Source organism: Hyperoodon ampullatus, assembly GCF_949752795.1.
Source record: "Hyperoodon ampullatus genome assembly, chromosome: 13".
Classification (NCBI taxonomy): domain Eukaryota; kingdom Metazoa; phylum Chordata; class Mammalia; order Artiodactyla; family Ziphiidae; genus Hyperoodon; species Hyperoodon ampullatus.
Window position 1 is genome coordinate 58,230,391 of NC_136926.1, and position 26,147 is coordinate 58,256,537.

General features: G+C 35.0%; 1 protein-coding gene across 1 annotated transcript in view; it reads left to right on the forward strand.

The window, feature by feature from the left end:
- Positions 1–26,147, forward strand: part of PIK3C3 (phosphatidylinositol 3-kinase catalytic subunit type 3) — a 144,652-nt gene that overhangs the window by 91,540 nt on the left and 26,965 nt on the right. The window contains exons 16-21 of the mRNA XM_079717252.1: positions 2,601–2,732; positions 4,919–5,047; positions 5,706–5,775; positions 7,726–7,790; positions 10,453–10,537; positions 20,276–20,350. Coding sequence (XP_079573378.1) covers positions 2,601–2,732; positions 4,919–5,047; positions 5,706–5,775; positions 7,726–7,790; positions 10,453–10,537; positions 20,276–20,350 — 556 coding nt within the window. The remainder of the gene's footprint in view (positions 1–2,600; positions 2,733–4,918; positions 5,048–5,705; positions 5,776–7,725; positions 7,791–10,452; positions 10,538–20,275; positions 20,351–26,147) is intronic.

The following is a 26,147-nucleotide window of genomic DNA, read 5'->3' on the forward strand; positions in this document are numbered from 1 at the left end:
TGGCTCTCATTTTAGAATCTTAGTATCTTAGAATACAATTTATTTGACATGGAAAGAACCTCTAGAGATTATTTAGACTAGAATTTTTCTGAGAAAAAGAAGGTCCAGAGTAACTCACCCAAGGTTGCAGAACTACTGATAGTGACTGGCAATGTGTTCTCATGGCCAGTACATTGATTTTGCTCTCAACGGGGTGAGGTTTCTACTTGATGATAATAGATGAGCATCTGTTCTTCAGATGTTATTTTTCCTGATCTTTTGCCCAAATGATATGAAGGATTCATCTGATATCTTCTCTTTACCTAATCTTTCTTAGTGACCTTTGTAAAACACCATGACACCAGAACACATTCTGTTCTTCAGAATTGTGAGAGGAAGGCGGAGAGACTAAAAGGTGAAAAATTGAGTCAGGAATTTAAAGGCAGGGGATCAGGTCTGGCAGAGATGCGTGCAAGGAATAACGTTAACAAGGTTAGGGAGGAGAAAACAGGCTGAAGAGAAACACATGTTTATTGAGTCGGCATTTTCTTTGTTTTTGAGAAGAATCACAAATCCTGGTTAAATAACTAAATTCCTACTGCTGTTCCTCCTGGAGCCCTTCTCTCCAGAGGTGCCCTGGTGAGCAGCAGTGTGATCCCAGTGCTCACCAGCAGAAAGAATGCCTGTTCTTGTGACTGTCAGTTTGGGGCATGTATTTAAACCGCAGTTTGTTCTTATGTGACATACTCTTTTGTTCGCCACACATGAGCCTCTGGATACACCTCAGTTTTTGCTGTTCTGGAAGATGACTCCCTATTGGAGACAGCACTTATAGTCCCCCAAAATAAATGTTGTTTTTGCCACATATTGCAAAACACATATTGTTTTTCCTATATTTTAAGTCAGACAGTCCCAAATATAGTGTCAACATTGGCTAAAAATCTTTTCAGACAGTTTTTCATGATGTGATAAAAGACAAACATAGTTGTATTTACTTAGTTTTACTAGAAACGAGCCCTTGAGTTTTAGTGAAGTGCCAAGATGACTCTACCACCATTATTTGTGTTATTACTAGGAATAATGAAATGACTACAGCTAATAATTTGCAATCATATGTAATAGTACTTTTCCATCCCTCATAACGAAGTTGGGAGGGAGTTGCCTTGGTGAGTGCAACGGCGTTAAATATGTGGCCAGGGGATCCATGAGTTAGGTGTCAGATGGTAAAACAAATAATAATATTGTTGCCACCTTCTTTCCTTTGCTGATCTCATTTAGGAAAAATTCTCTTGATTGAGGTCTTTGAATGTAGATGTTTGAGTTCTAATAAAAATGCATTGATTCCACACTTTTAAAAAACAAAGCTTTCATTATGAATGTTAAGTAGTCTCTTTTCACTTTGTGATTCTTTATGTTATAATATTTATTCTATAAAAATGCATCACATGCCTACTGTGTGCCAAGCACTTTTCTAGGTTCTGAGGATACAGAGCTGAATATAAAAATCCCTACCTTTAGAATGTAAGGACCTTACATTCCTGTTGGAGGAGAAAGTTAACAAAATAAGTAAAATATAGTTTATGCTAGATAGCTTCACTTGCTTTGGAGAAAAAGCTGGAAAGGGGAATAGGAAGTGCTGGGTTCGAGTATTAAGGCAGCTTTTCACTTCTCAATGGAATGGTCAGGAAGGCCTCACTGAGAGTTGACATTTGGACAGAAACCTGAAGCAAGTAGGGGAGCAAGCCACTGAATATCTAGAGAAGACTATTCCAGCCAGAGGAGCTGCAAGCACAAAGGCCCTGATATGGGAGCATGTGTGACATGTTTGAGAAACAGGAAGAAGCCCAGTGTATTAGGTCAAGTTTTCTCCCTTTAAGAACAAGCTCACCTGTTTAAAGAATGCAATACTCTCACAGCTTTCAAAGGAAGTAGATTGTTATTTTGAAATTGAATAGATGGGCTTGGTCTAAACACTACAGATGCTGCTAAATGACAAAGCTGTTTCATAGTGGCTTGAATTTCTCAATTTCTGAAATCTTGGCTCAATTCAGTGTGCGTGTGAGCTAAAGAAAATAAATAAATGGTGATATCTTGGGAAAAGTTCGATCAGACAGAGTCAATGAACAGTAAAAAGTAGGGTCCAAGTTCCTCTAAGTAAATTGAGTTTACTTTCTAAACCCAAAACATGCAGTGGAGCAGCTAATGAAATTCTTGCTTAATATTTGGTCATGAGAAATTAAGCTTCAAATGAAATTAGTTTCTCCTTGTGACTTCACAGATCCTCTGAAAATAGAAATTGCATCTTTAAGTCCAGCTTGAGGATATTCCTGATTCTCAGTTGAAGCAAGAGAAATATATTTCCTAACCTTATGAAAGTCCAGCTTTTCATAGGTCAAGGGATTGCTCCTTTTAAAGCATGCTGCTGCTTTTGTCAGGTGGATTATAAGTGCTTGTCTCTCACACATACTCTCTCCTTTATGTTGTATTACTTCGCATATACTTTTATGGTGCTTTGCAAATATTTTAAAGTTAATAGAATCAGTCTTTATATCTTTACCATATGCTTTAAAAACCCCTTTTCCATTTTAACCTAATTAGTACTTTCTAACTTGTTCTCCTAGAATGAGAGACTACAGGCATTGCTTGGAGACAACGAAAAGATGAACTTGTCAGATGTGGAACTTATCCCATTGCCTTTAGAACCCCAGGTGAAAATTAGAGGAATAATCCCAGAAACAGCTACATTATTTAAGGTAATTGTGGTGGATCTTTAGACACTACTTTTGAAAAAAGATACCTTTTATTTATCAGTGTGTTTTGTTTTCAGATCTTTTTGTATTATCAGTAGACATTTTTATGTGAAATGTATAAAATATTTTTATATATCTGAATTTTTTAATCTTTAATTTTTGAACTGTTTATTAATCACCTGCTTCTTCTTATGTAAGCTTTGTTTTTTAAATTAAAAGTTAAATTGCAAACTTAGACATTATAAGTTCCCTGGTTAAATATGAGTTCCAGTTAACCTATGACTTAAATTTTTTCTTGTATTTTCAAGTGTAGTAATTCTCTTTAGTCCTTAATAGCATGCCAGACTTTCTTTTGGCTGGCCACCACCTGGATAGTTAGAAAGAAGTGGTAGCAACTGCCTTCTCTAAGCAGGCCAAAGGGCTGAGCATCATTACTTGTGAAGAAGCATCAGTATCTGCTGGACATCGTATTGAAAGGTCTCTCTGAGGCATGATGTTTTAGGTCTTCTGATTCTAAGGGTGGAAGGGCATAAGTTGCATTGGGATATTACTTTGTATCAGATAAGAAAGGGCTCATAGATCAACAAACTTGGATATATGAAAAGGGGTGTGGTAACAGTAAAAAATAGTTGATTTTTTTAAGGGTGTGTTTAAAGGCAGCCCATGGCAGCCCAGCTCACACAACTGCAACGTAAGTTTCATAAAGCAGTACTTAACCTTACTGCATATTACGGATTCTAATAGTTTCTATTCTTTTAAAAACTATTCTATTGCATTAATTTTTAAATGTTGTTTGCAACCTATTTAATTGGTTTTAAAACTCATTATTGAATTATATCCTGCAATTTGAAAAATGCTGGTACAGGAGAGAAAATGCAAGTATTTCTTAGTTCATGCTAGAACTCCCAAATAAGACCTGCTTCTAATATTCTCATTCCCTTACGACTAATCAAAACCAGTGAATCATAAAAGGAGTTTTATTATTTTTTTGCAAACAGGATGAAAAAGAATATCTAAGGCATAGAGCAGGAGTTGTAAGAGTGGGGCATAAGAATCTATCATTATTGTTAGGTGTATTCTGGATCATTTTTACCTTAATAATATAATTTTATAATTATGTCTTATGTACACAAAGTAGATGGTCAATAAAATATCATGGGACATCTTTTTAATCCTAATATTCAGTCCTGATTTTTTTCTTCCAGCCCTTATTAGTAAGTATGTGGACATTCTTAAAAATTCTGAATTGCAGTTAACAATTAATGGTTCTAGAGCATTTACTACATAACTCTAGCATTATAATTCTTAACCATTTTTGAGTCATGAATGCCTTTAAGGGTTCAATGAAAGTGATGGATTGGATACTTTAGAATGTTACCCATATGCTTGTACATACACTGAAATGTCTGCACAGAGTTGTAGGGGAATCCGTGAATTCCTGTCGTCTTTTTATGAACTCCTTAGAGCTGAAAAGGTTATGCACCTAGTTTTCAGTATTTTTACACAGTATTTTGTAGACCTTAGCTTAAGAATGAAAGCTATCTCCATGGGGAGTGCACCCCTTAAGGCACTGGGATTAGTGCTTAGTTACCCTGAGAGATTGTCAGCTGCTTGCATTAGATTTCAGATGAAATCTAAATTTCAGAATCAGATCCGAATCTGAAAAGGGAAATTGCAACAAAGAACTTCTTGCTTATCATTTATCTTTAGGAAGATCACTTCCAGTTCTTCTTGAGCTTTTGTGAGCTAGGGTACAAGGTAATTTATAAAATATATTTTTGCCTGAGGTGATAAAAGGATACTACAAATTTAAGATAATTTAAAGTTTGGAGTTTCAGTCCAGTAGAGGTTGTAGGTTCTAAACATATATTCTTTGAAGCATTTTTGTTGCCTTTTCCCCCAACATTTTATACGAAAGTTTTCAAACATACAGCAAAGTTGACTTTCACAGTAAACAACTGTATACCCACTACTTCTATCCTGTTATTAACATTTTACTGTATTTGCTTTGTCACACGTCTTTTCATCCCTCTGTCTGATACTTTTTGTGCTATTATTTCTCATGGCCTGTATAAATTAAGGTTATTATTATTTGTTTTCTTTTTTAGACTCATTTTTTTCTTTAGATTATTATAAATTTCCCCACATTTCCATCTCATATAATTTGAAAATAATATTTTTATTTCCAGAGTGCCCTTATGCCTGCACAGTTATTCTTTAAGACAGAAGATGGAGGCAAATATCCAGTTATATTTAAGCATGGGGATGATTTACGCCAAGATCAACTTATTCTCCAAATCATTTCACTCATGGACAAGGTGAACATAACCTTATGTTGGTAGGGAACATTTTTTCATTTTAGAACTTGATGATTTAGTGGATATGCTATGCATGGACAGAATTGTTTGTAACATTCAGATGCAGTCCTAGAAAGCTGAACAATCTCCACTTGATCTTGAGCAAAGTTAGTTGTTTTTGTACATTGCAGGATGGCTCTTATGATTAGTATGAAATGAAACTGCATGTGTTCCTTTTTATAAAAACTTTTTTCCCAGTTAAGTTCTTTCAGTGTTAAATTTAGTAATTTTCTTCCTCTTAGTCAATTAAATTTTCTTCTTTTTAAAATCCTGTTTCTGTCCCTGGCTTATAAAGGAAAATATTTGTCCTCATTTCCTTCTTCTGAGTTCTAAAATACTTTGTGGCCAATAAGGCCCGCATAAATCCTTAGGAGGAACCCTTCTGTTCATCAAAAACTGACAGTGATTTAGAAAAAGATAAAAAAATTTGACATACCACCATGTAAAGTGCTTAATACATTTATTTTGATGATCAAAGTTAAATTAACTAATTGATTTAATTAAGCCTTAATTTAGGTTTACCTTCTAAATCTCTGTGTATTAAACTGCTATAGTACTTGTGTGCAAAACTATTTTATAATATTCTTTTCATTTGGTTAATATAACTTTTGGTCTTAAGCTGCTACGAAAAGAAAATCTGGATTTGAAGTTGACGCCCTATAAAGTATTAGCCACTAGTACAAAACATGGTAAGTTTATTTTATAACATGATTATTTATTTCAGTGTCCAATGAGTATACTTTTCCTTTTTTAATTGAAAATTGTTAAGAATGTTAGAGGTTGAACTCATTTGTCACACTGAAGACCACTTGGGCCTTCCTGAGTGCTGGCCTACCTTCCGTCTCTCCCTCCCTCCCTCCCTCCCTCCCTCCGTCCCTCCCTTTCTTCCTTCTGTCCTTCCTTCCTTTTATACCTCTTGGAATCATTAAACAACATATTTGGAAGAAAAATTAGCACCTTTCTGATATATTTCTTTGCATTCAAAACTTTCAGTAGCTACAAACTACAGTAGTTTTCTTCCATGGTGATCTGTATCTGGAATCATTATTGAGAGTTACTAAAACCCAGAGAGGCTGTGCCCTGCTTATACAAGCCACTCAGCAGATGATGTTGCCTTATCCACTAATTTTTTTTAATATGTATCTAAGTCTTTTTGATATTGAGTAACCTCTGGAAGTTGGGCAGAAGATTCCCTAGGAATGCTTGCCTAATGCCTATTGTAAATTTTATAATCTTGTTACTCTTAGAGCTTCTTACCCTTAGGTACCTTGAAGAAACAAGTTCCTGTTTTATTTTAGGCTTTCTGCCCTTCTCCGGGCCACTCCCAAATCTTTTTGATGGTTTAGTTCCTATTCTCATTTTTCTCTGAGAATGATCTTGTTAAAAGTGCAAATATTCTACCATCCTACATAGATTGATTTATTTAGCTTTCATTTGCTCTTGGGACAAAGACAAAAGCCTTAGCTTAGTTTACAAGTTCTTGCATGGTATGACATACTTCTGCACCTATCTCTGTCACCACTTTTTTGCCACTCTCCCCCTTGCTTCTTAGGCTTTAGCCACACCAGCCACCTTCCATTTTCTCAAAGTATGATCTTTTCAGTCTTGTATGATCATTGTTTTTAATATCCTTTCCGCTTTACTAATTAATCTTTATTATCCTTCAAAACACGGTTCAGATGTCAGATGTCCTCTGATCCCTGTTGTAATATATGTCTCCCTATGCTATTCTCTTTTGTTCATAGTTTTTATCCCAATAAAACTTGCAAGCTTGTAAGATCTTTGAAAGCAGGGTCAAGGCTCTATTTTTGCTTATCTGGCAAAGTTCTTGCTACATAGTAGAAAAACTGTAAACGTCTGTTAAGTGCATTAATGCAGACTGTTCAGTATTTATGATATAAGAATAAATGATACATTTCTTACTCTAAAGAAATATACAGTCTCCTAATTTGCATGTGAATAATTATAATGTAAGACTTACCAAAACCAGATCATGGTTGTTTATGATCCTGAAATAGTTTCCATCATTCAACTTTGATTTTTTTTTCACAGATTTGTAGTTTTATACTTCTTTTGTTGTCCCTAGACTTACCAGACTTACTTTTTCTCCTTATTCTCCTGTATACTGTCTTCTTTCCCTCCTTTTTGGTAGTTTAAGGGATTTATACTTCCCTCTCATTATCATTTCCAGGGAATGGCAGAAGATGGAGTATTACACAAAGAAAGCCAATGAATATACTATAATTTTAGGGTTAGGTGATTGATATTCCACAATTCCAGATTTCTTAAAATGATTTTAAATTCAGAATAATTTTAATTGACATATGTTATAATACTATAGATAGAAATTTTTATTCCAGATTTAAGAAGCCTAGCCTATTACTTCGTGTTCCTTGTGTATAATAATAGAAATTGGCCTAGAGAAGCATACAGATTATCAGCTTAATTTTTTTTAAAGTTTCCTTGTAGTTCCTATGATGTAAATGCCAGTGTATACTAAATACAATGTTTATAGACCTATTTAAGCTATTAGGTTTGTAGTGTATACATTTTCAAATGAAGACTATTCTTAGCAGAACCTTTATTTTTATTGCTTAACCAATAGCTATGCTTAATACAATGCATCTGTTTCTATGTAGGCTTCATGCAGTTTATCCAGTCAGTTCCTGTTGCTGAAGTTCTTGATACAGAAGGAAGCATTCAGGTACAGTATCTATTTTAAAGATTTATAAATTTCATGAATATATTCTTATTATAAAAATTTCAATCTTTATAAAAAGTATATAAAGTTAGAAATGACAGTCTCTTTTTATCACCCGTCTTCCCTAAAGTTGTTTTCCTTTCCTGAGAAGTAAATAATGCTAACAGTTAGAAATGCTTCCATGGTAGATGTTCAGTTCCTTAAAATGGGCCTAACACATAATAGGAGATCAGGAATTAACTGGCAAACAAATTTTAAATTTGTTAAAGTTTATGGTTGCATTATATTTCAAAGTATGGAAATATTATAATTTATTTAGCCATCAGTGAACATTCTGATTATTTCCGATTTTTGTTGTTTGTCAGAACAGTGCTACAGTGATATTTTTGCTTGTACATGTTTTGCACAATTATTTTTTTAAGACCCTTATCCCCACCTCCAAAGTCATTTCTCTCCTTTAATATGAGAAAAGCCAAGTTGTTTCTGGGGCTAAGCCATGTATATCTTTGGATTTTTTTTTTTACATTTTAAATATGTGAATTAGTGTTTAATGCAGAATTCTTACTATATCTTAATAGTTTATTTTGTTAATTTTTAAATATAATTTTACTTTTTCCTAAGAAAAATGTATATAATTCACACAAAAATTTATATGCCTGAGATGAAAAATAATACAGTGAAAGGCTTGATAGAGGATATTTGCTGTAGTGTGTTTTTTTGTTTCTCAGTTTAGAGTGTCTCAGTAATTCAGTATGGAGTTTAGATTTGCAAGAAAGCGCTACTCTGATTTGTTGGCAAAACAGGTGGTTGATTCTGTTGTTTGGTTTGGGATACAGTCATGTTCAGTGGTTAAAAGCTCACGCTCAAAACATCAAACTGCCTAAGTTTGAAGTTTGGCTCTGCAGCTTTCTAGCTATATTTTGAGTAACCTTGCAAGCAGGTTAGCCTTTAGCTGGTATTTGGCTTTCAGTGAGAACTTGGCTTTTAACCGATAAGGGTGGTTCACATACCTAGACTGTACAAATAATATGATTTATAGCAAACAACCTGCTTTCTTTCTAGAATTTTGGTAGTTACTGAACTAAATAGACTGTAGAGGGTGCCTGTATGACCAGCCCCCAGTAAGTATGCTCAGTGTATGCCTTCACAGAAGACAGCAAGGAGGATTGCGCATGGGATTCACAGGCTTTGCCTGTGTATTTTTCCCACGCTGATCCTGTTGTGTATACTTTTACTGTAATACACAATGCTTATGGTACAATTGTAAGTTGAGTCTGTGGCCCCACCTAACAAATCAAACCTGTCAGAGGTCTAGGGGACCCCCTGACATACCCTTCAAGTCTCAGTTTTTATATCTGTAAAATTTGGATAATGATGAAGAGTACCTAGCTCTAGAATTTTTTGAAGATGACAGGAAATGTATGCAGAGCTTTAACACAGGTTCTAACTGAAGTTAATTGTTTAATAAAATTATCAATTATTATGTTGCTCTGTGCAATTATGATTTTGTAAAATAAAACCAATGACAGTTTGTGTCCTGGTTCTTAGTTGCATGTGTGATCTGTGTAAATCATTTTGCTGAGTCATAGCTTATCTCATCTTCAACTTTGGTAGATAATTAAAAATTGTTTTCCAAAATAATTGTTTTTGGAAACAACTGTTTCTCATTGCTACCCATCTTTGCCTAATCTTGGTATTGTCAAACTTCTAAATTTTGCTATTTATTATTATTTAGTTTGCATTTCCCTGATTACCTGAAAGATTGAGTATTTAAAAATATGTGTAAGCCATTTATTTCTTCTGTGAAGTGCTTGTTCATATCTTTTGCCCATTTTCATGTTGGGTTGTTTGTCTTTTCCTTATTGATTTATAGGAGTTCTGTATATATTCTAGATATAGATTCTTTGTCAAACTTAGAAAGTGTTCCAAAAAGCTTAAAATGTAGGATAAACTTACTTTTTTAATAGTATGTTAGTTGTATTTTCAAATAATATACACTTTGTATTTTTCTTTAACATCTAGATGTAAGGGAATAGGTCCAGTTGGTAATCTGGGGAAAAAAAATAAATAAATGCACGATTTTCCCCAGTGTTTCCAGACTCTTTGGACGCTCTAGTGTATTTATCGTGCCCCTATAATTCTTTGGTTCAGTCTGCATCTCTTATATTTATCTTTCTATCACTTTCCTCTGAATCTGAAAATTCTTAGCATTGCATTCTAATTATTTTGAAAATTGGAATGTAACTTTATTGAGTTTGTTAATGGTAACAGTGTTTCAGTGGCCATACTTAAAAGGTAATTTTTAAAACTCATGTTCACTTTTAGGAGAATGTATGATACCCAAAAAACCCCTCATGTTTACATTCAGGAGAAAGGTGAAACAAATTAAGTATAGAGATATAGCAGTAAGTTTATTTAATGTTTTCCCCTGTGGTATAGAAGTAGCAGGCTTTTGTTTATTTATTTGTTTGTTTGTTTGTTTGTCTTAGCCTATAAGCATAGTAATAAGACTGATTCCTGAGGAATATGCTTCCTAAAGTCCACATTTTATAATTACTGACTGCTGTACACCAGACACCTCTTTGTCATTATTTACAATTTTTAAATGCCTAATTTGTTTAAGGATTGTATTGAATTTATAAACATGTAAATAATATCTTTTCAGAACTTTTTTAGAAAATATGCACCAAGTGAGAATGGGCCAAATGGGATCAGTGCTGAAGTTATGGATACTTATGTTAAAAGCTGTGGTAAGTTTTTCAACTTACTACGTTTCATTGATACATGGGAATAAAGAAAAACAAGCTATCCTGATACTACCATACTCATACACATTTAGAACATGTTAGGATTTTTTTCTAGTCCATTTGGGCTACAATAACAAAATACCAGAGACTGGGTGACTAACAAACAACAGAAATTTATTTCTCACAGTTCTGGAGGCTGGAAGTCTGAGATAAGATGCCAGCCTGGTCAGGTGAGGGCCTTCTTTGGGTCAAAGACTTGTTATTGTATCTACACCTGTTAGGAGGGGCTAGGGAGCTCTGTGGGGTATCTTTTATAGGGGGCTAATCCCATTCATGAGGGCTAAGCACCTCTAGAAGTTCCTACCTCCTAACACCACTACCTTGGGCATTAGGATTTCAGCATGTGAATTTTGAGGGGACACAAACATTCAAACCATAGCAGTTTTAAATGCTCTATAAGAAGATTAAAAGATAGAAAATGTGAAAAAAGAGGTCATTAATGTTTTGACATAATAGTAGGAATAAGGTGTAAATTCTGTTTACTCTTTTATAGATGCATCTTTTTTTTAACATCTTTATTAGAGTATAATTGCTTTACAATGTTGTGTTAGTTTCTGCTGTATAACAAAATGAATCAGCTATATATATACATATATCCCCATATCCCCTCCCTCTTGCATCTCCCTCCCATCCTCCCTATCCCACCTCTCTAGGTGGTCACAAAGCACCGAGCTGATCTCCCTGTGCTATGTCTCTGCTTCCCACTAGCTATCTATTTTACATTTGAGAGTGTATATATGTCCAGAACACTCTCTCACTTCATCCCAGCTTACCCTTACCCTTCCCTGTGTCCTCAAGTCCATTCTCTACATCTGCGTCTTTCTTCCTGTCCTGCCTTTAGGTTCATCAGAACTTTCTTTTTTTTTTTTTTTTGATTCCATATATATGTGTTAGCGTATGGTATTTGTTTTTCTCTTTCTGACTTACTTCACTTTGTATGACAGACTCTAGGTCCATCCACCTCACTACAAATAACTCAATTTCATTTCTTTTTATGGCTGAGTAATATTCCATTGTATATATGTGCCTCATCTTTATACTTTCATCTGTCAATGGACACCTAGGTTGCTTCCATGTCCTGGCTATTGTAAATAGTGCTACAATGAACATTGTGGTACAGGACTCATTTTGAATGATGGTTTTCTCAGGGTGTATGCCCATAGTGGGATTGCTGGGTCATATGGTAGTTCTATTTTTAGTATTTTAAGGAACCTCCATACTGTTCTCCATAGTGTCTGTATCAATTTACATTCCCACCAGCAGTGCAAGAGGGTTCCCTTTTCTCCACACCGTCTCCAGCATTTATTGTTTATAGATTTTTTCATGATGGCCATTCTGACTGGTGTGAGGTGATACCTCATTGTAGTTTTGATTTGCATTTCTCTAATGATTAGTGATGTTGAGCATCCTTTCATGTGTTTGTTGGCAGTCTGTATATCTTCTTTGGAGAAATGTCTGTTTAGATCTTCTGCCCATTTTTGGATTGGGTTGTTTGTTGTTTTGATATTGAGCTACATGAGCTGCTTGTGTATTTTGGAGATTAATCCTTTGTCAGTTGCTTTGTTTACAAATATTTTCTCCCATTCTGAGGGTTGTCTTTTCGTCTTGTTCGTGGTTTCCTTTGCTTTGCAAAAGCTTTGAAGTTTCATTAGGTCCCATTTGTTTATTTTTGTTTTTATTTCCATTTCTCTAGGGGGTGGGTCAAAAAGGATCTTGCTGTGATTTGTGTCATAGAGTGTTCTTCCTATGTTTTCATCTAAGAGTTTTATAGTGTCTGGCCTTACCTGTAGGTCTTTAATCCATTTTGGGTTTATTTTTGTATATGGTGTTAGGAAGTATTCTAGCTGTCCAGTTTTCCCAGCACCACTTATTGAAGAGGCTATCTTTTCTCCATTGTATATTTTTGCCTCTTTTATCAAAGATAAGGTGACCATATGCACGTGGGTTTATCTCTGGGCTTTCTATCCTGTTCCATTGATCTATATTTCTGTTTTTGTGCCAGTACCATACTCTCTTGATTACTGTAGCTTCGTAGTATAGTTTGAAGTCATGGAGCCTGATTTCTGGGCTCTGTTTTTCTTTCTCTGGATTGCTTTGGCTATTCGGGATCTTTTGTGTTTCCATACAAATTGTGAAATTTTTTGTTCTAGTTCTGTGAAAAATGCCATTGGTAGTTTGATAGGGATTGCACTGAATCTGTACATTGCTTTGGGTAGTATAGTCATTTTCACAATGTTGATTCTTCCAATCCAAGAATATGATATATCTCTCCTTCTGTTTGTATCATCTTTAATTTCTTTCATCAGTGTCTTATAGTTTTCTGCATACAGGTCTTTTGTCTCCTTAGGTAAGTTTATTCCTAGGTATGTTATTCTTTTTGTTGCGGTAGTAAATGGAAGTGTTTCCTTAATTTCTCTTTCAGATTTTTCATCATTAGTGTATAAGAATACAGGAGATTTCTGTGCATTAATTTTGTATCCTGCTACTTTACCAAATTTATTGATTAGCTCTGGTAGTTTTCTGGTACCATCTTTAGGATTCTCTATGTATAGCATCATGTCATCTGCAAACAGTGACAGCTTTACTTCTTTTCCAATTTGGATTCCTTTTATTTCTTTTTCTTCTGTGATTGCTGTGGCCAAAACTTCCAAAACTATGTTGAATATTAGTGGTAAGGGTGGGCATCCTTGTCTTTTTCTGGACTTTAGAGGAAATGGTTTCAGTTTTTCACCATTGAGAACGATGTTGGCTATGGGTTTGTCATATATGGCCTTTATTATGTTGAGGTAAATTCCCTCTATCCCTAGTTTCTGGAGAGTTTTTATCACATGTGGGTGTTGAAATTTGTTGCAAGTTTTTCTGCATCTATTGAGGTTATCATATGGTTTTTATCCTTCAGTTTGTTAATATGGTATATCACATTGATTTGCATGTATTGAAGAATCCTTGCATTCCTGGGATAAACCCCACTTGATCATGGTGTATGATCCTTTTAATCTGCCTTTGGATTCTGTTTGCTAGTATTTTGTTGAAGATTCTTGCATCTATGGTCATCAGTGATACTGGTCTGTAGTTTTCTTTTTTTGTGACATCTTTGTCTGGTTTTGGTATCAGGGTTATGGTTACCTCGAAGAATGAGTTTGGGAGTGTTCTTCCGAGTTTGGGAGTGTTCCTCCTTCTGCTGTATTTTGGAAGAGTTTGAGAAGGATAGGTGTTAGCTCTTCTCTAAGTGTTTGATAGAATTTGCCTGTGAAGCCACCTGGTCCTGGGCTTTTGTTTGTTGGAAGATTTTTTTTTTTTTTTTTTTTTTTTTTTTTTTTGGTGGTACGCGGGCCTCTCACTGTTGTGGCCTCTCCCATTGCGGAGCACAGGCTCCGGACGTGCAGGCTCAGCGGCCATGGCTCACGGGCCTAGCCGCTCCGCGGCATGTGGGATCTTCCCAGATCAGGGCACGAACCTGCATCCCCTGCATTGGCAGGGGGACTCTCAACCACTGCGCCACCAGGGAATTCCTGTTGGAAGCTTTTTAATCACAGTTTCAATTTCAGTGCTTGTTATTGGTCTGTTTATATTTTCTCTGTCTTCCTGGTTTTGTCTCAGGAGGTTGTGCTTTTCTAAGAATTTGCCCATTTCTTCCAGGTTGTCAATTTCATTGGCATGTAGTTGCTTGTAGTAATCTCTCATGATTCTTTGTATTTCTGCAGGGTCAGTTATTCTCCTTTTTCATTTCTAATTCTGTTGATTTGTGTCTTTTCCCTTTTTTTCTTGATGAGTCTGGCTGGTGGTTTATCCATAGATTCATCTTTGCAGTCACTTAACTATTTTGTAATTATAAGTTATTTCTTCCTGGAGGCTGCAATTTTTCCCTTGATTTTCCCTGGGTTTGTGTAAGCAATTAAGTAGACTGTGGGAATAGTCTGTCAGGAATAATTATATTTTTGATAAATCTCTAGAGCTAAGATAACAGTGTTCTGTTAGGAGGTGCCTCTCATGGTATTTTAGACTAGTACTTACGGTCCCTTTCTGGAAATAAGTAAGTAGTGGCATGACATAGGGATTAATTCAAATGTTTCAACCACTTATGCCTATTCTCATGAAGTTTATATTCTAGAGGACTATTTTTTATTTTCTTAGGAGATATTTTTTTTATAACTAGATTGTTTAAGGGAGGGTTAATAAAGGAGTTGACACTAGAGTTGAGCCCTGAATAGTATATGGAATATATCATGTTATTCCTGTTTTACATAAATATTATATTTATGTCCATATTTCTACTTAAGCAGTCAAGCTTGGGGAAGCAAGTAGAGGATTTTTCTAGACATATAACAACTATATTTAAACTTTCCTATCATTTTATGGCTTATAAATTGCTCTCTTATAGATGACATTTTTTTTATTTTTCTCAATGCTCCCATGAGGTAGTATTCCATATTTTTTTTTTTTTTTTTTTTTTTTGCGGTATGGGGGCCTCTCACTGTTGTGGCCTCTCCCGTCGCAGAGCACAGGCTCCGGATGTGCAGGCTCAGTGGCCACGGCTCACTGGCCCAGCTGCTCCGTGGCATGTGGGATCTTCCCAGACTGGGGCACGAACCCGTGTCCCCTGCATCGGCAGATGGACTCTCAACCACTGCGCCACCAAGGAAGCCCCATATTATTTTGTACTACATAATTTATTCCCTAATTTGTACGTGATACACTCTTGGCTGAGAAGTATAAAGAAAATATAATATTCCTAGGAACTTTTAAAATACTGAAATAAAATGTGTGTATGTATATTAATATTCCTTGTGGTTTTAATTCTTATTTTAATCTAAGGAACATTACATGTGTTACATGTAACTGTTCTGAAAAATGATCACATACAGTGTATTTAGATTTTAAGACTAAAAAAAATTGAAGCATCTGAGAGAAAATGTTTCCCTTTTCTTACTCACTCTGTATCTCTCTCTCCTGTCCCTCTTTCCCTTCCTGCTTTACTTCCTTTCTTCTGTCCTTTTTTCCCTTTTCTCTTCCATTCACTTTTTTCTCCATTAAATCTGTGTTTTCTAAGATCTGAAAAAATTGATATACTTCTAAAGGCTTGATAGATCACTCACATGGCTGGCAGCTTACACTGTTTTTCAGCAAGGCTTGTCAATCAAGGCCACCATACAAGGCTTCCCTATGGCTTGTGTTTCTCAGAACTGGGTTTCAAGAGGAAATATTCTAAGAGACAGGAAGCAGAAACTTTTGGTTTCTGAAGGCCTGGATTGGGAAGCTGGCAGTTTGTCACTTCTGTCATATTCTGTTGGTCAGAGGAGTTACAGAACCTGCCTGGATTCAAGGGGAAAGGATATAGTTCCCATCTTGAATGAAAAGTATGTTAAAGAATCTTTAATCTGCCACACCTAGTTTTCAGTACTTTATTACCTGAGAGATATTTTGTATGGCCTCAAGCAATTACCTCATGTCTTTTTACTTAACTTCCCGATAGTTACTGTAAATTTTTTTACCTTGTAAATCTATTTAATACAGAAATGTTAACTTTTTCTACTTGAAGTATATATGCACACAACCTATAAGTATTGACTAAAGTTTGAAATCCTTGGTCACTTAAAAAAAGTACTGGAACAATATTTTATAATATGTGCTAAATGTCATAGTATTGTGCCTTTTATGTAATGTTCCATTTTTTCCCATGAGCTAATGAAAATATGACTTTTTTAATGTAAAAAAAAATAGCCATTTAGGTTGTACCTAGACAGTTAATTTCAAATTAGATATTCTTCCTAATAAAAGCATTTCACATTTATTCATATCCTGATAACTGATTTGATGGTAGGCCTTCTCCATGTTATTTTGCATACCCTTCTGTTTTCTATATATATTGCTGTGTTACAAAATAATTTTTTATGTTTCAGTGAGTTTGGTAGCATTCCAGGTAATGTTGCAAGTTGAAAGCCATTATTTGAATTTTTCGTTAGAGGATTCAATGCTTAATAAGTTGCAACATTGTACTAGAATCTGATTGTTGGGCATTATCACATAGATGCATGTATTATAACTTTCATTTTAAAAAGTAATGTTTTAGGTTTTTGGCAAAGTGTAAGAAGAAGAATGCGATTAGTTATGGTGACATTTTTTCCGGATTATGCAGGGTGTCAAATCTATATTGTGCAAGTAAATGTGGGAACACTGATTATTCTCACACTCATATCTTTACTAGTAAAGGGAGATAGTATTGTTTAGTTGTCTATATTTCTCTGTATTTTGCTTTAAGTCAAAGTTGTTTTATAAAACCAATTTCAAGATGTTTGTGTATCTCACATGAAGTCCAAATACTAGTGAATAGCATCCTTTTGACAAGATTCTCTTGGACAGGTATAGTGTTTCCATTACAGTTAAAAAAATAACTTCAGTTTTCCTGAAACTTTTCTGATCTACTCTGTGCCATCGCAAATCATTCTGAATATTGTTTATATCCTCAAAATTTCTGAGGATCATCCTACTCTTGCCTCAGATACCTTTTTCAGGACGTAATCTTTTATCTTTTAAGTGTTGATATTTGAATTATTGAAACACCCCAAACTCTCATCTCCACCATTTATATATATGAAAGAGAAAGATCATATGCTCACTTGACTTAAAAAACATTTATTGAAATGATCATCCAACATATTTATGACCTTAACACACTGAGGCAGGGTAAAAGGCTCTTTTTCATACATTTTCCATTTCCATTGGAAAATAATCCAGTAATAACAATGAAATATTACTGAAAAACCAAATTTGATGATAAAGAGTAGTTTATAAAAACATCTTGCTTTATCAGCAGAGACAGGCATAATTCATACATGTCTAGTTACATGAAAATTTTAGGTCAAAAATACTGTTGCTGTGTATGTGAATCATTACTTTCATAGAGATAGCTAAACAACTTGAAACAAAGTAAATAGTGATAAAAATTAAACTAATTATAATTTATAATTAATAAGGTAACTAGTACCATGTGACAACTCAAGATGCACTGATAACACAATGATGTTCTTTGTGAAAATTGCAGGAGTTTCAGCTAGCTTCATATGCATATTATCAGGAGTTTTGTAACCTTGACAAGTGGCAACCAGATTTCTAAGTGAATCCCTTATTAGAGAACTCAGTGTGCTAAGTTCTAATGTGTTCTCAGTTCTCTTTACCAATATCAGATTTAATATCCTTCAGTTAAGTCACTTACTAGTTTTTCAGTGGAGAGCCTTTAGTCATTTGTGGAACTGCATATTTTGCAGCAGTTTTAGAGCAGCGCTACTACAAGTATAATCCAACAGCGTTAGCTTCACCTGGGCACTTGTTTGTATTACAGACTCTCAGGCCTTTTCCCTGCTGTTTGGCTCAGAATCTGCATACAGGATTCCCAGGGGATTCTTAGGTGCATTAGAACACTAGAGAGGGCTTTTCAAACTTTGATGTATATAGCAATCAGCTCTGGACACTGCCCCTGGAGATTCTGATGCATTAGGAATGAAGGAAGGCTTAAGAGTTTGCATTTTTAACAAGATTCTAGGTGGTGGTGAAACTGCTAGTCTGTGTATCACATTTTGGGTAGCAATGCCCTAGATCAGATGTCAGTCAATTTTTCCCTAAAGCCTTTCAGATAGTAAATATATTTATACTTTTCAGGCCAGGTGGTCTCTGTTGCAACCATTCAACCAGGCCATTATAGTGCTTAAGAAATATTGAAATAAATGGGCGTGGCTCTGTTCCAGTAAACTTTCTTTATAAAATATAAAAACAGAGGGGGACCAATTTGGGCCATCAAGCTGTGTTTGCTCATCCTTTATGTAAATGATCCTCCAGTCCCCCAGTGGCCCAACTACCAGTTTCATTCAGCATCAGTTAACATAATCTAACTATAGTGGTTTATACACGTAACAGTTATTTTCTTTGTTGTAAGAAGCCCAGATGTAAGCCATTACTGTTGTTGTTTTAACTCTTTAGGGACGTTAGTGTCAACCAAGGTCTCTGATTCTCTTGGTCAGCTCCCTCTATAAAAATGCTCACCACAAAACTACATTTGCCTACGTCTTACTGGACAGGCCTAACTTGAAGTGAGGCTGGGAAATGTAGTCTTTTATGTAGGTACAGTCTTGCCCCAGAAATCTTAGTTTGGTCTTCTTTTAAGGAAGAAGTGTACATAGGCTATTGTGTTCTTGGCAAACTAGTAGTCCTTGTCACACTACAGACTATATTTTGAGAATAACTGATTTGTTTAGTCAACTGTAACTGATTTGTTACAGTTAAGTGAAAATTATTAGTAGACCAGTAATATGATTAGAAGTATTTCTTTGAATGATAGTATGCTTTCATTCATTCTCTACATATGGATATATTTTGAAGTATATATAATATATAATTTTATCTAGAATTAGGGTATGGTGAGTTATTCTAAACAAATATACTTGAGCTTAAATACCTTGTGGAATGTTGCATCCATCAAAATAGCCACTTTGGGAAGGAGGAATTACACAGAGTACAGTGCAAAAGTGGCATAAGCAATGATGTTAGAGTCTAACTTAGGTTTAAACCCCAGCCCAGTGACCTGTTAACTTCTGGAGCCTTAGGTTTTTTCCTTTGAAGGATGGTTATAATACTTAACTGACATCATTAAAAGGGTTAGACATGATGAATTTAATGTGCCTAGCTAAGAACCTAGCCTTCAATAAATTGTAACTGTGTTTATAATTATAATTGAAGATTAATCTGATGATGGATGTCATTGCTTAAGTCACTTTTGGACTTCCAGAATGGCCTTCAGAACCTGAATCAAATGAACTTTAATATTAATCGAATTTAGACAGGATTAATTTGGTCATTAACAGGTGGTCCGATCTTTTTTCTACATAGTGTCTGAAATAAACATGTTTGTAAATACTGGCATAGTCATATGTGTGTTTGCAAGTTGCATTTGTTCTTAAGTTACTAATGCGAGAAACAGAACAGAAAAAAAGCTTCAAACAGGTGTTGTTTGCTTAAATTTTTTGAGCACTTTCATCATGTGCCAGGTTTCCAGACTTTAGAATAGAAAGAAAAAGAGAATAAAGGTAGAGACAGTGACTCTGCCCCTGGTCCTGCTCATGTAATTTTTCTTAATTTAGAGGATTATGCTGTGAACTTCATACATGCCTTTACCACTCACGTGAATTCATTTGTTTTTCTATCTGCTGGCACTTCAAGATTGTTTCTCTAAAGATTTTTTTTTTAATTCTACACTTACTTTTGTTATAGTGTAGATGAGATGGTTGTGGGATGGTTGACTTCATTATGTGTGTTTCTGCAGACACTTTTTTTTCACTGTCATTCTTAACATATATCTACTTTGAAATGAGAGACGATAGACACATGTTATAAATAAGGTTTCTGAAACCTCATTTAACTTTTGATTAAAGTGACTTTTATAATTTGACACAATTCTACAGGATATTTTTTCTGTTGTCAAATAATAATTTGAGTTTCAAGTGATAACCTCTTCATAGAGTCAAAGATTACACATTTAATTTGAGAATTCAGGTAAGAAGTCAGAAAGAGTAGTAATCAATTTGAAATTAAAGTAGCACAAACTGCTGTTGTATTCAGTTGTATGTATAACCTGGTTTGCATGTGTTTTTCACAATTCTTTTGTCTTTTGTTTTGGAACTGTTATTGCAGCTGGATATTGCGTGATTACATATATTCTTGGAGTTGGAGACAGGCACCTGGATAACCTTTTGCTGACAAAAACAGGTAACAAATAATGGCTAGTAGCAGATATACATTTTATATGCCAGTGATTTTTGCCCTGGAATCTACTTCATAAGAAAATAAGTTGCATAAGTGAATTTAAATTGATGTCCCTTTATATGGTACCTTGGAAGGACATGTAAGGGAAACTCCCATCCCTTATAAGAACTGCTTTAGTAGAAATCCTACAGATGGTCATCTAGCCCTTGCTTCTTGAAATGCCTCCTTTAGTGGGAAGCCCATAATGTATGCAAGCAGTCCAGTCTCTTACTGTACAGCTCTAGTTAGAATGTTTAAATGTTCTTTCTCTTATCAAACAACACTAAACTCACATTAACCTCTATCTTTAATTCTTTACCTTTTCCCCTTGGAGTTATGTGGAGTAATCATTCTCATCCTTCTTCCTAATAACTCCTTGGCCCCATGGCTTTAAACACCATCTCTGTGCAACTTCCAAGCTTACTCTGTTTCAATCCATTTCATTAGCTGTTTACTTGAAATCCTAAATATACAGCTAGTCATAAAAGTTGTTTTCTTCCTCCACTACCTGCCTGATAAGTTGCTCCTCACTTGGTTTCCCCATCTTAATAAATAGTAACATCACCTACTCAGTTGTTTAAGCCCCAGACTTGGGAGTCATTTTTAATTGCAGTATTGGCTTCATCTTACATATCGAATCTATTATCAAACTGTATCCACTGCTCACCAAAATAAATCATGAAGTTACCCCCTCTTCATTTCCACTGCTTTGATCCCATTTGAAACCACCAATCTCTTTTGCCCAAACTGTATGATTAAAATCTGAACTCTTTACTGTAGCCATTGTGGCTTGCCTACACTAACAGGTTTGAATGTCTGAATGTAAAATCACTCCTGTCTTGGGCAAGTGCCCTTGTTGTTTCTTCTTCCTGGGAAGCTCTTCTCTCAGATCTTTCAAGACTTTGGTTAGTATGTCTAAGATTGAATGGCATCTTTTTTTTTTTTTTTTTTTCCCGATACGTGGGCCTCTCACTGTTGTGGCCTCTCTGGTTGCGGAGCACAGGCTCTGGACGCGCAGGCCCAGCGGCCATGGCTCAAGGGCCCAGCCGCTCCGCGGCATGTGGGATCTTCCCGGACCGGGGCACGAACCCGCGTCCCCTGCATCGGCAGGTGGACTCTCAACCATTGCGCCACCAGGGAAGCCCTGGCATCTTTTTAGAGTAGCCTTTTCTAACTCTCCAGTCAAATAATATTTATATACCTGCCACCCCACCCCTCTCCATTACTCTCTATTTATTATTCTGTTTTGTTTTCTTTATAGCACTTATCACTAGCTGAAGGTATCTTTTTTTAATATAATTCAACAAATTTTTATTGAGCACCTGCTATATTTTAGGTATTGTTCTAGGAGCTGGGGATACCAAAATAAACAAGACAGAAATCCTAGCCCTCATGGAGTTTGTTGACATCTTAATCATCATCCTCTCCCATTCCGGATGTAGGTTCCATGAGAGCAGGGACCTTGTCCATGCACTTTGCCACCGTGCCTCCAGAGCCTTGAACAATACCTAGCTAAAATGTTTGATAAATCGTTGTTGAATTAATGAATAAATATTTCTGTTCTTCTGTGTAGCCTTTTCTTCATATGCCAAATAATCCAAGTTTCTTCAGCCCTTCACAGAAAATAGATTTTAAAGTACCCTTAAAATAGTCTCTCAGGTAAGGACATTATGTAGTTTGTTAGTATTCCTCCAAATTTTGATACCAAAATTGAGTGTAGCCTGACTAATTATTAATATAGTAACAATGTTAGTTCACGTAGTCTGGAATTTCATATATTTAGTTTTAAGTTATTAGTGTGAAAAATTATCTGGTAAAATTTGCATGTGGGAACCGTGTCTGTATCAATGCCAGGCAGTCCCTTTAATTACCAAAGCCTGAAGGAGTATAATCAGATTGCATTGGAGGTTCTTGCCAAATTTACTAATTTAGCAAAATATATTTATAAAACGTTATGCTGTGTTTGGAAAAAATTATAATTTGGAAAAAGTTTTCCTGTGTTTTCTTAGCTCTCTTTTTCAGTTGAATCTTTTAGCCACAAGAATCAGACTACCAAAATAATTCCATTTGTTTTTATATTGTAATCATTTTATAACCACAGTGGAATTCTTTAATGTGTAGAGTAACATTACATCTATAATGTTATATTCACAGATCTTACTTGTCTCTACTTTTGGAAATTGATAAATAATAGAACATTTTCTGTTGGACATTGAGAACTGCTCTGTCTTGTGTGTGTCTGTGTGTATTGATGGGGATAATTTAAGAGTAAGATTTGGAAAGAAAGGTCTACCTAATATACTTTTTTGGCCCAGGTCGTAGATACTTGTATGGAAATTGAATTATAAAATTTCAAAAACAGGTTTTAAGCTTCTTGTCACCAGTTTTCCACTAGAGGGTGCTCTAAATTTTGTTTTAAGCTTACCTAAAAATGTGCTATAGATGAGAGGCACATTCTCTTTCTTTTAAAACAGGATTTCTTTGAGTTATTTCTTCTTAACTGCTCTTTAATAATTTCATCCACTTATACAACAAGCATTTTACATCTTCCTCACTAGGATAAATGTTTTAAATTTTTAGATTTAGTTTGAATGAAATTGGATTGTATAAGGAAAGACCGATTATGTCAAGACAAATGGAAGTATATAAAACATTCCTCAACTTCTAGAAGTTTTTAATGATTTATTTTAAAATGTTTGTGTGTCTACTCATTTTTTACTAACAGTCCATATTTCAGAGCAGTTTCGAGTTATATTAATTACATATGTTATAATTTGACTTTGTATAGTTTAGACAACTATTACATATTTAAAATGAATTTTGAAGGTGTTTCATTGCAGGAAATAGATTTCAATGCTTGTACTTAAAAATGCCTTGAATATTATGAAGCATCTTCCATTGTATATTTTGGATCCATTGTGCCTTCAACACAGACCATAACATATTAAAAACTTAGAACTTTAGGTTTTCTTATATAACTCTCCAGTCTCTCAGTGTTGATGGAGCTTTTATTAATGATAAATAGCATTTCTCCCATTCTTCAAAATAAAATACCTTTTGTCTTCTATTCTCATTTCCCAGCTTGGGCAGGTTTGTGTGTGTGTGTGTGTGTGTTTCTTGGACAGGTTTAGATGGTTTGGAATTGTAATCAGAGTACTACTGATTTGTCAGTGCCCAGTTCCCTGGTATGAGAGATGGAACAGAGAGGAAGGAGACACCCAGATTTCATTTCACTGTGGTCTTTTGGGGATTCACCCTAAATACACACTGTTCCACCTGTAAATATAGATGAGACAGAAAAGGGTCAGACTAAGAACTTCAGGAATGTGTGGAGGAAAGTGTTTCACCTCTTATAGAGAATTTCAAAATCTGTACAATGGTAATGTACAAAACTGCAAAATATAAGTCTCGATTTCAGATTTCCCAGAAATTTTTTGCCCATGCTTTAATTGGTTGTGGATATTTTTAACTTGGTTGAAGTTTCCTCAACTTGTGCAGCAGAGGGCGTTCTGTATCTATCACAAATGTAAAAGTCTGGAAATTCCTTTGTCAATGTTATGGTTTTCTACAAGCATATTTGGGGTGAATGATATTTCACTTATTAATGCATTAATATATTATTTTGGCAAGAAACTACAAAATTTAAGCTGTGATACAGGATAGGAAAAAAAGTGAATTTTTTTCAGAGTTGCTGTCCTTTGAGGAAGCATTAAGAAGTTTATTCAGGGTAATTCAATTGTGGCAGGACTCAAATGAAATTAGACTTGAGTTTATCTCAACTCTTTGGAAAAAGTTTTGTTTTGTTTTTATTTTTGAGAATTTGAGGGGGAAAAAAAGGACCAGTATAACTGAAAAATGTGCTGTTCGTTTATGGTATACAGACTTTATGATATAATTAACATAAAATTAATATGTAAATAATTGAAAAACATTCACAAAAGAAAAGTAGGAACTGGGTATCTGTAGTAAATGGAAAGTTTTTTGTAGGTCCTAAAGATGGCCTTGTTAACCTGGGTTTATCCATTTATATAGTGAGAGGAGTGGTAGCTTTTTTTGTCTGTGGTGGCACTTCAGAGTAATACCCTTTGAGCCTTTTGTCAGAAAGCTCAGAGCAAAGAAAAATAGTCATTTTTATCCTAAATGCACATTGCTTTCAATACATCTCCTATCCTGATCTTCTTTATCATTCTTTAATTTTATGTACAATTGATTCACTTCCCTTTTTTTAATTCTGGGGAACAATGTCACATAGGAGTTAATATGTCAAACTCTAAAGTCAAATTCTTTGCGTTTAAATTGCCCTTCCACCATTGTATAACGATCAAGTTATCTAATATATCTGTGTCTCAGTCTCTTCTTCTCAATGCATAAATAATAATAGAACTCTCTCCTGGTGTGAGGGTTGAATGATTTAATATGGTAGAATTTTGTATGGTACTGAGCACATAGTAAACATTCCTTGTGGGCTAACTATTATGGTTTTGTTTGTTTATTTCACCACCAGGAAATAAGAATGCCTTCCTTATTTAGCTTATATAGCTGTTGTTTGTAATCATAATTTTAGAGATAAGAAAATAATGTATCTCAAAAACTTTTTCCACCCTAAAATCCAAACTCCTGTAAGTTACTGCCCTCTAAAATCTCTTTTGAGTGGCTCATTATTTTAGTAGTATATGTGCTTGTTTACTCTCTGGAACATGAGAGAAAGGAGTATAAAAAGCTCTGTGCATAGTAGGCACCTAGTAAATGCTTTGAAAATAAGTAAATAAACTAGGTATTTTCATGTCATTGTAATCTATCCTCAGGGATTCAGAAAAATCTGTTTCCTGTCAAAACTTAGTTTTACTATAGATTGTGGATATACTATTATTTACCAGTTTGATTTGTATTTCTCAGTTGATATATGCAAAAGAGAGCCAAGCACATAAGACCTTCCCTTTTTATCCATAAGTACTTTTTTAGTCTCTATTGATCATTACTTTAGATGTTTAAATAATGAGAACTTGTCTTCATGTGAATAATTTTCTTTTTAACATTATTTAAAGTATGATCTTTTGAAAGTTTCTTAAATATTTAGTATCAGGAAGTCAGTCTTTATGTTAACTGAAACGTATCATAAGGAAAATGTTAATTTTGTAGAGGCTGCTTTTTTTTAAGTTTGTTTGAGAAGAACATTGTATCTTCTTAGAGGTAATAAAAAATGATAAAGGGCTATACTCTTTTTACCTAAGGAGGTGCAAATTACTTTATGGATAGAGTAACTTAGACTGGGTCATGAAGAATGTGTTGGATTTGTATAGGATACAAATGGAGAAAAGCACACATTCCAGTAAAATATCCAGAAGCTGAGATAAGCCATGCCTTTGCAGGTAATATATATAGGCTGGTTAGAGAAATTTGACGTCAGATTATGGAGGGAAATCAATCTACTTCCTTTCGGATTACCTTTTATATGGCAAAGCTTAATTCAGTCACTGAAGTAAAACTGTAGATTAGGATAGTAAATTTTTTTTTTTTTTTTTTTTTTTTTTTTTTTTTGCGGTACGCGGGCCTCTCACTGCTGTGGCCTCTCCCGTTGAGGAGCACAGGCTCCGGACGCGCAGGCTCAGCGGCCATGGCTCACGGGCCCAGCCGCTCCACGGCATGTGGGATCTTCCCAGACCAGGGCACGAACCCGCGTCCCCTGCATCAGCAGGCGGACTCTCAACCACTGCACCACCAGGGAAGCCCTAATGTAAGTTTTATCAGATGATACATTCCT